Source organism: Mycetomoellerius zeteki, unplaced genomic scaffold, assembly GCF_001594055.1.
Source record: "Mycetomoellerius zeteki isolate Tzet28-1 unplaced genomic scaffold, Tzet1.0 scaffold104, whole genome shotgun sequence".
NCBI classification, from domain to species: domain Eukaryota; kingdom Metazoa; phylum Arthropoda; class Insecta; order Hymenoptera; family Formicidae; genus Mycetomoellerius; species Mycetomoellerius zeteki.
The window spans coordinates 307,136-320,086 of record NW_017255954.1 but is presented as its reverse complement, the minus strand read 5'-3'; the positions used below and the strand labels follow the sequence as shown (position 1 = coordinate 320,086).

The window sequence follows — 12,951 nt, the reverse complement described above, 5'->3', positions numbered from 1 at the left end:
AAAAAACTTAATTTTTTTACTTTCGCATTTTCACTGCAATTTTTACACCCCTTAACGCTGCATGCCACCATTTTTTTACAAAAACGTATTACAAGTGATACGTCAGTCTCTTTATTTTCTTTGCTATGATTTTCCAATATGGAAGGCGACTCGCTCCAACGCCATATATGCGCAGAACGCGTCAAAATATGGTGTACTTCACGGGCACACCTCTTCTTTATTACACCATAGGTGTACGTACTCGAGTGTGATGCGCATGCGCTGTACACTATCTAAGTGAGAGGTAGATATTCGTTTGCACCGTGGTGTTTTCGCCAGCTTTTAATTGGCGTTAACAATATAGAAGCAATGGCTGCGTTCAGCAGAACGTTTGTTTTGCAACTGTTGTAAGTTTCCTTCGCGCTAATTGGATCATACTTTTAGATCTAGAAGAATGGTCCTATCTCAGCAGACAATCATAAAACGGTTGCAAAACTGTTGAGTCTGCTGAACGCAGCCAATATTACATATATTACATGTATCTATAAGGTACTACATGTATTACAATTTATTTGTTTTTTTCTAATAAATTCTGATAAAGCATTTGATTAATTTATTTATCTTTACCCTTTTCATATATATAAATAATTTAATAATATTATTATTAACTAAAAGGGACTTATAATAATTATTATTAAATTATTATTAATAATAATTAATAATAAAAAGTCACAATAGTAGTGCTCAACAAAATAAAGTCATTAATTGTCATTTCCTTATTTAAATTATACCATATTTTCAGAAGAAACGCTGATTTACTGATATATATTATTATGGCCGGTCACTTGTTCCACCATCCTCATTGGTTAATCATCTTCTTGCGCAACAGCATACCCCTTCTTTATTACACCATGAGTATACCGTGGAAGTGAGAGATCCGATATTCCCTAGCTCGCTGTCTTCGCACATCCTCCCCTCCACTTCCAAAAAGAGGTTTATAACGTAGCAATATAGTAGTATGCGTGTATATATATATATATATGTGTGTGTGTATATAAATACATGTGTGAGCGCGTGCCAGTTCGCGGGTTAACCATTGGAGGGGAAACCCGGCACAACTGGCAACACTGCTTGCGACGCGAACAAACCTTTAGTTCTAGGGACTCTATTCCGACGGTTCGACTAGCACGTCCGATGGTCTGGGGCTCTATTCTTGAAAAGAATCGCATACGACAAACTAGGGAAATACTATAGTGCACGTAACATGTGCTATAGTATTTCCCTAGTTTTACGTACGCGATACTTTTCAAGAATAGAGCCCCTGATCACGTCCGACACAAACGTCACTTCGGTAATTCGGTGCACTTCGGTGGTTCGCGCTGTGAGTTGTGACTGTGACTGTGAGACGTGAGTAATGCGACGAGCGAGGAGTAACGAATGCTACGAGTGCTACGACACGATTTTTCTCTCTTAGCTTTCAGTTCCTGTGGCTCCGGTGGCTCCCAGCCAGCTCCCAGTACCGCGAAGCGACGCATCACGACCCATGTGACGCATGTGGCAAAAACGAAGGTTTGGGATTTTACCTTGGCGTTCCACAATACTCGCATTCTATCGCGTCTGTTTCGTTCGCAGCCCGCGTTCAAGTTCAAGAACGGTTCGGTCGCTTCTCCTAGCATCGAATGTGCCTGGATATGCACACCAAGCGTGCGCTCGGTACAGCGAATCGACGAGTACGGCTCGATCAGGAGTACGACGAGCGGACGTAAAAGCGGCGACGGAGTCGCGCGAAGTTTTCGACGCGTATTGGTGAGGAGGTGGTACCGAGTGGTGCCGTGATCGCCGGTACATACAGTGGTGTGCCAGCGGCAGTAGCGGAATTTTCAAGACGAAATCTCGGGGAAACCGCATCTTCGTCTCCCAGATCCGACAGGTAAATACAAATACGTACACCATGCGCGCATGGTAAGACGCGACGACGCCGATCAACGACGATGATCGCGTTCTTGCTTTGATCCATCGTGGTCCATCGTGCTGTGGACACAATATACACGATGCGACGCGCGACGTGTCGCGGTGTCGGTGACACGACACAGTGCGACGCGACGCATTGACGGACCTGTTGATATCGCTCCGCTTCGCGATATCGGCGATAGCGCGAACTCGCCTCGAATCGCGCGTCGCGCGGATAGCGATATCACGCTGACTTATCTGAGTTATCTAAAATTTTTCCATTGGCAGGTGACCGTAGGTTGTTTGCTTTACGGCAACTCAAATTGCGCGAATCGGAAAGATTTTCGCAAACAGATCTCGCGGTTGCGTGACTAAGGCCCAGTTCCACAACTCACGATTAACTCTTAACCGAGGTTCAACTTGTTTCTCATCTCTTTTCAATTTTAAAATTAGAAAGAGACAATGAATAAGTTGAACCTCGGTTAAGAGTTAACCGTGAGTTGTGGAACTGGGCCTAAGGTAACGTGAGCCACGATACCTCGTTTAGTTCAGTGCTGCTCGAAAATTTCGAAAAAAAAAGCAACTTAGAATTTTTGTCTTGTGTGTATATATATATATATATATATATACACACATAGGAAAGCTATAGATTGCGCTGAAAACAAACGACTTAATTAAATTACTACGAATTATATGAATTACTACGAATTAGCAGAGCTAATTGGAAAATTAGTAGCAAATTCAGTCTCTTGCATTACAGTAGATTAGCGCATACTAAAAGCTGCTAGACATGAAAATAGAACTTTTAAATATAAAAGCATACAAATATTATAAACAATTAAATTCTTAAAAATTATATTGTCACATTATTTAACAGAATTTATATACATCATTGGTATTTCTTTACATTAGGGGACACCTCTTTGATGACCTTGACATATGTTATAGAGGTAAGGGTACTGATCAACTATCTTATAAATTAATTATCAGTCTAATATAGTTTTCGAGATATATTTACATAAAACTCATTTTCAAAATTGTATTATTTTCTGTATATAACACCTATATGATGGATAGTGTACATAAGTGACCTTCAAAAAGTTTTAAGTGACGGTCACTGTTCGTTCAAAAATTATTATCAAATAAAGTTTAAAAAATAATGTCTTATTTCTACCATATACAGAGAGGTCCACCTCATCTCTCCTTCTGCCTGGGGACATATGATTTTCCATGCGAAACGAGGTCCACCCCACATTCCCCCGTTTAGGGGTGTTTGACTTTCCATGTGAAGCAAGGTCCATTTCACCTCCCTCCTTGTCTAGGAAAAAGTCAGTGGGTTGGACTTTGCTTCGCGTGGAAAGTCGATCGCCCCTAAACAAGGGAGAAGTAGGGTGGACCTCACTTCCCATGGAAAGTCTTATGTCCCTGGATAGGGTGGGAGGGGGTGGATCTTGTTTCGCGTGAAAAGTCATATGCCCCTAAGCAGATGGGGAGGAGGGGTTGAAGTCGCTTCGTTTGGAAAGTCGTATGCCCCGAGGCAGAGGGAGAGGTTGAGTGGAACTCGCTTTACGTGGATAGTCGACCGTATGCCCGTCAAAATATAGCAGAAATAAGACATTGTTTTTTAAAAGAGGACGTTAAAAAGGGGCCGATTTTTGTCCACAAAGGTGTAAGTAAAAGGAATAACGTTTTTTTTATAGATTTTGACCTCCTGAATACAATAATGTTAATAAAAAGTTCGGGATCGATAGGGAACACCTTGAAAATTAAGCATAATATGATAAGCGTAATAAACATGATATATTTATAAAATCTTTAAAAATCGCTATTCTTTTTACTTACACTTAGTGGGCAAAAATCGGCCTCTTTTTAACATCCTCCTTTATTTGTTAATAATTTTTAAACGAACAGTGACCACCATCTAAAAATTAAATCTTTCAAAATCACTTAGAATCACGACCTTGACAACATATGTCAAGGTCAAGATTATCGAAGAGGCATCCCCTAATGTAAAAGTTTACCTGAGTTTTATGTAAATATATCTGGGCCTATATTCTGTACCCTGGAAAACTATATGAGATCGCCAATTAATTTATAAGAAAAAGTTGATCAGAACCCTATAACATATGTCAAGATCATCAAAGTGGTGTCTCCTAATGTAAAGAAATACCGCATTACTTCATTGTCAAAGTTGATTATATTATGCCACTGCATTTATAGCGAATTTCTGTTAAAGTTACTTTCATTTAGACTAGATCAGCAGCGCATTAAAAGCTGCTAAACAAAAGTAGCACACCTGTAAAAAATGTAAAAACATACAAATATTTTAAATTTATTTAGTTTTTTTTTTCAATACATTAACATCTTTCTAATAGGATGCCAGATTGAGCATCAAATTATTAAATTGCTGATCAATTTAATTTGTGATATTACTATAGTAGTTTAATTGCATTTATAATTTAAGTCCGGAAAATCATTTTGATGCGTAGTTCAAATGACTACATATTTAGTACATAAATTCACATAGAAATTATTTAAAAAGTATCTAAGATACAGCTTCGACCGTAATAGGCATTGAACTCTTACTTGTTGTATACTCACACATACGATCTTAATAAATCGTTTATTAATATTTTAAATGTTTAAATAATGATATTGTCGTATTATTTAACTGAATTTACATGCATCATTTCATTATCAAAGTTGATTACAGGGTTGGAAAAAAAACCCGGGCTTTTTTTAAAAATGCTCAGCCCACTGGGGGGCTATATTTTAGAGGTTTTATATATATATTAATATTATAGGTTTTTTGGGGGGGTTTTTTGGGTTTTTAGGATTTTTTTGATAAAATTGATTATTTGATATTTTTCACGTAATATTTAGTTTACTTTGTATTTATCATTATTTAATTACATATTTAAATAAAATTAATTATAAAAGAATTTTGTAAAAGTATAATATTATAATGAATTTTTCAAATATAAAAAAAAAAAACACTTCTATGGAGAAGATAAAGAAAGAAACGATGATAATATTACATATATAAAATTACATATATATAAAATCATAAAAAGCATTCGTGTAAAATAAAAAAATCAGTTCAAAAGTGGTGAATGTATATTATATAATAATTATATTTTATAGACATTTAAATGTAATTTAGTTTCAATTTCAAGTAAATTCACGGAAAGAGAACTGTAAAACCAAATATGCATTAAAATTAAATATGATATATTAAATAAAATTATATTACAATTTTAAATATTATAAAGTATTATATATAAGTATATGTAATATAAATATTTTATATATGTATATATATTAAAATTGGTATGATATGTTAAAATTATATCAGTTCAGTTAGTTCAGTATACATATATAATTAAATATTTATAAATATGTTTCTTTTATGTATTTCCGATTAAAAAATTTATTTTTCTTATACAATTTCAATAAAATTAAAAAAAACCTGGGTTTTTGTGGGATGGGTAAAATAATGCCAACCCTGGTTGATTATGTTATGTACCATTTCATTAGGCTCCTATATACTAACGTAACTTTTAACGGTAGTGTCGATATCATTGTATTGATTACGTTTACACGGTTCAATTTACGCTAAAGTTATAACATCGATGTTATAACTTTATTGTAAATAACGGTGTAAATATATTGTAAACATAGTCATTGTCGTTGCGCAACTTTTTTACCGTGTGTGAAAAAACCTGCGCAACAACTATAGATCTGTTTTTTATTCTTGTACTAGACTCTTGAACGAGAACTCTGTTTCTTGCTTTCGCCAAACATCAAACATATACCTATTCACTTCAAGTTCCAAAAGTGTTCTAGCTCAAGCAGAACAACAAGTCACGATGACAACAAGTCAAAATGACATTAAAATAAATAAAAAATGTTTGAAAAATGACTTTTAATGATCATTTTGGAATCATCTTGATATCATTTTGATATCAAAATGACTTGTTCTTAGGAGTTTAGCCATATAAAATAGATTTTTGTCGATGTCGAACGACAATGTGATATTAATGTTAAACAAGGATAAGATGATTAATCCAAGGCATCAGAGGCATCCGAGCGTTTCCGAACGTAGCCAGTGTCGTTAAGAGTTCAAAATAATAGGGGCTTTAGATACTTTATATATAAATCTACCTTTAATGTGCGACTAATCCAGTGCGAGTGACCGAATTCATCATCTTGATCCGCTTTTACGCCGGCCGGGTCAGTGTGTGATACGAAAAGGAAAAAAATTTCACCGAAGAATATTGCAAGCGGGCGGGAACAGGAGGCGATTGATCAAACACATGGAGAGGAGAGAGAGAGAGAGAGAGAGAGACGTGGATATACATAACAACGTCGTCATAAATACAAAAAGCGTCGAAGAAATAGAGACGTATGTTGACCTCCCCATCGCACGAAGTTCTGTTATATTATGCTGAAATAAAATAGCAGTGTAATTCCACCGCGCTTTAAATACTCGCTCCCACGCGAGTGAGTGGTAGTACAACGACAGTAGTGCATGTACATATGCCAACTTTTTAAACGGCCCTTCGAACACCGCGCGCCGCGCCGATTATTATTAGCGCCTTTCACTCGCTCTTTGCGGTAGCCTTCAACGTTTAATATGTGCGTGTGTACACACATATCGCTAAAATACTTTAATCGCGTAATTTTTTAATTATTTTACTTTACCTTCAGTTTTTTTTAATTTGCGGTTTATTTTTAACTTAATAATGTAGCTTTAATATAACCCTCAATTTTGAATCTCATACCACCGTCATGTGTATTAATTTTCGTTTATATTTTTACATGAATTTTTTATCAGTGATTTATTCGCTAAAATATTTAATCGCGTAATTTTTAATTATTATAATTTACCTTTGGTTTCTTGATGAAACGGCTTTAGTTTATTAAGCTATCCTTAATTTATTCTTAATTTACTAACAAGGGAAGTCTATTTATTAACACGAAAATCTAAGAGAGACACGTATTTTTTTATATGTGCTCTAACTCATGTTTAAGGGGTGAAACAGGTGTCTCTTAGATTTTCGTGTTTAACAACATATTTCATGGAGAATCAAATCGGTTCCGGACAGTTGTGAAACTTCCCTTGTTAGTAACAAAAGTAAATTAGCTGAATCGTCACGAAGATGTAAACAATTCGAAATTGTTTTGGAAAGGTTTAAAATCGTCTTGTGGTTAGAAAGACTTTATCGTTAACCCATGTGAAGCTGGTCTCTCCTTTTTAAAAAAATCAATTTTTTTTAGAATTCTGGATTTCGAATAAATTCCAGAGTTCTTGACGTATTTTAGAAATAGTTCTATTCGAGAAAGTAAAAAAATGTGATTGAATATCTAAAATAGGTATCCAGCAAATAGACATAATTTTAAAAATATTAGTTTAATCCAATTTTCTCATTAAGATTTTTGATAGAACTCCATGGGGTTACCTAGAACTCTCGATAGAACTATCAAGACTCGTCAAAAAATTTTTTGTACTTTAAAATTAGAAAATCGACACCTATAATTGCTCGTAATTTTTTCACTTTTAATTCTACAGATTTTTATCATTAGGATTTTCGATAGAACTCCACGGAGGCTACTCAGAACTCTCAACAGAACTATCATTACTCTTTAAAAAATATTTTGTAAATGCAGATTTTCTAATTTTAAAGTACAAAAATTTTTTAAAGACTCTTGATAGTTCTGTTGAGAGTTCTGGGTAGTTTCCGCGGAGTTCTATTGAAAATCGTAATGACAAAAGTTCATAGAATTAAAATTGAAAAAGTTACGAGCGATTATAGGTGTTGATTTTCTAAGAGTGCATTCCGAGTTACGCATAAAGTGCATGATGCATTATTTATCCTTGTTGTTCTCCAAATAATAAAGAAGGATAAAACGATACATCATGCGCAACTTTATATGCAACTCGGAACGCACCCTAATTCTAAAGTACAAAAAATTTTTTGAAGGGTCCTGATAGTTTTGTCGAGAGTTCTGGGTAGTTCCCGCGGAGTTCAATAAAAAATCTTAATGAGAAAATTGGATTAAACTAATATTAAAGTTATACCTATTTGTTGGACCTATTTTGTATATTCAATCACATTTTTTTTATTTTCTTGAACAGAACTATCTCTAAAATACGTTAAGAACTCTGGAATTCTATTCGAAATCTATCCAGAACTCTAATGAAAAATGATTTTTTTCAAAAATGGGGAGCTGCGTGAAGTTAGCCCCCCGTGTCTTTAAATCGCATTTTCGTGCCTTTAATGACCGGAATTATTTCTTAAAACTATCAGGAATTGTGGAACTATCGAAAATCTATACAGAACTCTAAAAAAAAATTGAATTTTTTTAAAATGGGGGGCCAGCTTCGCAGGGATTTGTTGTTAGATAGAATTGGCGTATGAGATCTCTTTTCTATTTTCGTTATCGATATCAATAGCTTTGTCAAAAAGTGTTGATGCAGATATATGGAAAAATCTTGGGTTTAATTGTTCATACAGCGAAGCTGCGTCACAGATTTAGGGCACTTGGAGGTATTCTTACGTAATGACAATGCAACGCGACGCAACGTAACGTACCCGCGACCTTCATGCTCCTTTCCTACGGCTTCCTTCGCAGTGCTGTAGAAAAAATCTGTGAAAACCGAAATCGGCGCAAGAAATACATTACGCATCACGCGAAACCTGCAACTGTGTGAATTGAAATACTAGTATAATCGAGCGGTCAGCACTTCCACTAGAACGGCGATAATGTTTATAGAAAGTATGAATAGGTAGAAAGTATATCCAGCGGCGTTAGATCTATATCTATTAAGCTAGAATGCCAACATGAGTATAATAAAAATCACATAAGACGTACGCGGAGGATTTAGTGCTCTTTATGTTCTAATTAATTGCTCGTATTTTTGAACGCGTGCGGAACTCAATGTTAAGGCATGCAGTAACGTGTGTTGACGCACAAGGCGAACATTTCGAACACTTTCTTAATCATCCATAACTTGAAAACTAAGGTATGTAGGACATATGTCCATATATGACGGTTTTTACTTATTTTAGTGTTATATAGATTTACCTCCTAAAGTATTGACATATAATTATGAAATACTCTGTATTACGAGCACATAATTAGCCCTAAATTATAGTGTTAGTATTTTCATTTTTATTACCAAGTAATGACAGCTTTAATTCACTGTCAAAAATTACTCCTCGAAAAAAAACTAATGTACTAAATATGAAAAATTAAACTCAAATGCTACAGTATTAACTAATCAAGCTAAATTCTATTAAATTAAAAAGTAAAACCTACGTGATACTATCTTTGTCATTTACTTAACTCTAATGACATGTATCATTCATGTAAAAGATTTGATATCAGCAACCGACGCCAAGTTAAATCCCATACCAACCATATCAAATTAAGTAAAGAATACAATCCAAGTGATACTATCTTTCATTTTTATACAATGAAAGATAGTATCATTTGGATTGTATTTTAAGTGTATACATATGAAATCGGTCCTTTGATATCAACAATTGGCGCCAAGTTAAATCCCATTTTTTAAATAATATTTTCATCGATGGTCTCTTTATTCCACAACTCAAGTTATAATAGTTTTATTCCCTTTCAAAAATTATTACATAGAAATCATTATGTCACAAAATAAACTAAACCTAATGATATGTATCATTTGTATAAAAGATTAATATGATTCGTGTGTGTGAAGCTAGCGTCTCACTTGGTGGAAACTCATTAAATATTGAGAGTCCTGAGTTTATTTTCAATAGTTCTATAGTTTTATATAGGATAAATAAATAGTTCCGGCCACTAAAGTCGAGAAAAATTCAAAATGAGATGCCAGGTTCACACAGGGCCAACTCCGTCTAAAAAAGTTTCCAGCCATAGTTTCTTATAGGATTTAAAAAGATACCTAGTTCTACAAAAAGTTCTGACTTAACATTGTTATTTTGATTTTTAAACAATTTTTTTCCCTAAAAGAGATAGTCTTTAGAAGGAACGAAGATGAGACGCTGTCTGATTTCAAAGAGTTCTGTTAGTTTTATGGTACTTTTCGTATAGTTCTGAATGTATCCTAACGTTTTTCGAAGAGTTCCGGTGATATAAATCATTTGTTAATTTTTCAAACAATTTTTATCACTCGAGGAAGGCGCCTTTCAGGGTATATGTGTGAGATACACATTTTTAGTAAAGTGAATGCGTTTATCTTTCGACACTCCGTACAAACTCATCTACATACACACACATGCGATATGACTTAAAGATTTGGGAACCACTGAAACGGTATACGTCACGTGTATACGTGCGTACGGTTAAGATCGGAGAGGGGAGAGTGAGAAATGAAAGGAGGAGAATTGGAAGGGAGGGGGGTGAGCAGGTAGAAAAGCGTATTACTGCTATTACTACTATTATTACTACTACTACTACTGCTACTACTACTGCTGCTGCTATTACCATTACGTGCGTATCTAGAGAAATTCGATGTAATACATGACGTTGAAATTCGCGACGCGTAACGCAGCAAAGGGAAACGAAGTGGGACGACACGAAACAGAACGACACAGCCTGGAACGCGACCTCGAGCGGGGCAGGACCAGTATGTCCGGCAGATCCAAAGAAAATTGGTGACTTGCGCTTTAACGATTCGCCGGCGATGATTAATCGTCTGGCCCAGCGGGTGTAACCGGAAAAGAAAAGGACCTCCAACCATCTTATCCTCTCGTGTGTCTTATAAACTCTCGTTTCAACCCTCGCCTTACTTTCGCTTTACCTTCGTTTCATCTTCCTCTTACCTTTGTTTCACCATCATTTTATCTTTGCTTTACGTTTGTCTTACCTTCGTATTACTTGGTTTTACTTTCGTTTTACCTTCGTCTTACTTTTGTCTTGTAGCGAATTCGGTCACTTGCACTACACTAGATCAGTGGATACTAAAAACTGCTTTACATAACATTAGCAAAGTTAAATGTAAAAGTATATAAATATTTTAAACGATTAACTATCTACTAATGATATTAGGTCTGTTTTCTGTGGCTGAACTAATGTACACTTTTGGAACTTAAAGTGAGATAGATGTATGTTTGATATTTATCGAAAGTGAGAAAGAGAGTTCTAGTGCAGTCTAATGCAGGAACAGAAAACAGACCAATTCACGACCATATCACGTTATTTAACAAAATATATGTGTATCATTTCATTGTCAAAGTTGATTATATTGTATCACTGCATTGAGATATTTTATATAGAGCAGCTTTTAATATGCATTGATCCAGTGTAGTGAGAGTAATCGAATTCACTATTACCTTCATCTTACCTTCTTGTCTTCATTTTACCTTTGCGATGGCATCACGAGGATCACCAAACGGCCCTAACGGCCAGTGGGACTTTAGCCGGGAAGGCCATGGTGAGGGAAGGTGTCTCCCTCTCCCCTTCCTTTCTTCTTTCCATTCTCTGGGCCCGATGGAGTCGCCTCGTCGACTTGTCAGTCGCTTTGCCGTACGCACGAGCGCGTGGTGGTCGCGTCACGCGTGGAATTCCAACGAACGTTATTGGGTGTGGCAGGTGCGAGTGTGCGACGCACTGCGTGCATACATATATCGGTGGTGCATCGTATCGTCGAAAAAAAAAAGTACGCGGATCTCTTCCGCACCTCTTTTTTGTGGAGCGGAAGGACGAGAAGAGGCGCACAAGGGAAACTGTGTTTCATCCATGATGAAAGTGAAAATCGTAAAGGGGGAGGAAAATATTTGGGTACCTCGCTCGGAGTTTCTCATAAAATTAGTAAACAAGTAAGGAAGAAGAATCGCGAGTCGGAATTCACTGGAAAGCAACTTTCGAAACAGGAATTCTTTCTCTACGGAGGTTTTTCGCGCGATAATTCTACGAGATATATTGAGGAAAGCCTTCCTATGCTTTAAAGAATTTTTATCATAATTTTTTATCGTGATTCGTTATTGAAGAAGATTGTTATAATTCACTATTGGAAAAAGCAAAAACTGCAGGCATGCAACCCGATGAATGCCGAAAAGGGACGATTGCGTCTCTACATCAGAGAGATTTCCGTTATCGAGAAGAACATTCTTTGTTGACGATACTCGAGTATGCTTCTCCATTGTCTTCCTTTCGAGAAACATTGTCGACTTTGAGTCGGTAAAAGATATTCTCGATGTAACAGGAACTTTTAAAAATATTCGCAATCACACACATGCGCGCGCGCGCGCGCTCACACACACACACACACACACGCACGCACACGCGCGCACACACACACACACACACACACACACACACACACACATTTTGGAAACATCATCATCAAAAAGTCGTTTTTTCAAGTACAGTATCACCGATTTGGTTTATTCAGTGATGTAAATTCTACGATTATAATCGATCCGGAGAAAATATAAATTTTTTTTTAATTTTTGATGAGAGAAGAGATTGTTTTTACGAGTCATGCATTTCGCTCCTAATGAAAAAAATATGACGAATTGACTTTGCAAATCGACGACGTGTCCTTTGATGCAACAGTGTCTCTTCTAGGCTGAAAGAATGACGGTGTCTGAAGAGTGAGTATCAAACATAGTAGAATATCGTATTTTATTGCACATTATATAAATGTACAGGATGTTTCAAAATTCGCGCCCGCGAAATACAAGACGTGATACTTTATGCTAAAAGAAACTTTTTCCTTTTGCAAAATTGCGTCTGACAACTAATTCTTGCAGGAGAGTAGGTTATACGAATAAACGCAAAAATTATTTATCGAATGTAATTTTACTACAGGAAAAAATTGTTCGTTTTAGCACAAAAAACGACTTTTTCTTTTAGTAAAATTGCGTCCGATAAGTAGTTTTTGTAGGGGAGCAGGTTGAAGTCAACAAATAAGCGCAAAAATTATTTATCAGACGCAATTTTGTTAAAGGAAAAAGTTTGTTTCAGTATAAAGTATCACATCTTGTACTTCGCGGATGCGAATTTTGAAACACCCTG

The 12,951-nt window shown here is 35.8% G+C and overlaps 1 protein-coding gene across 1 annotated transcript in view; it reads left to right on the top strand.

Annotated features, from left to right (window-relative positions):
- The first annotated feature begins 12,451 nt into the window (after nt 1-12,451).
- The window catches only part of cno (adherens junction formation factor afadin), a 49,455-nt gene continuing 48,955 nt past the window's right edge, over nt 12,452-12,951 (top strand). The window contains exon 1 of the mRNA XM_018445448.1: nt 12,452-12,527. Within this exon, the coding sequence (XP_018300950.1) occupies nt 12,511-12,527 (17 nt within the window). The 5' untranslated portion in view covers nt 12,452-12,510. The remainder of the gene's footprint in view (nt 12,528-12,951) is intronic.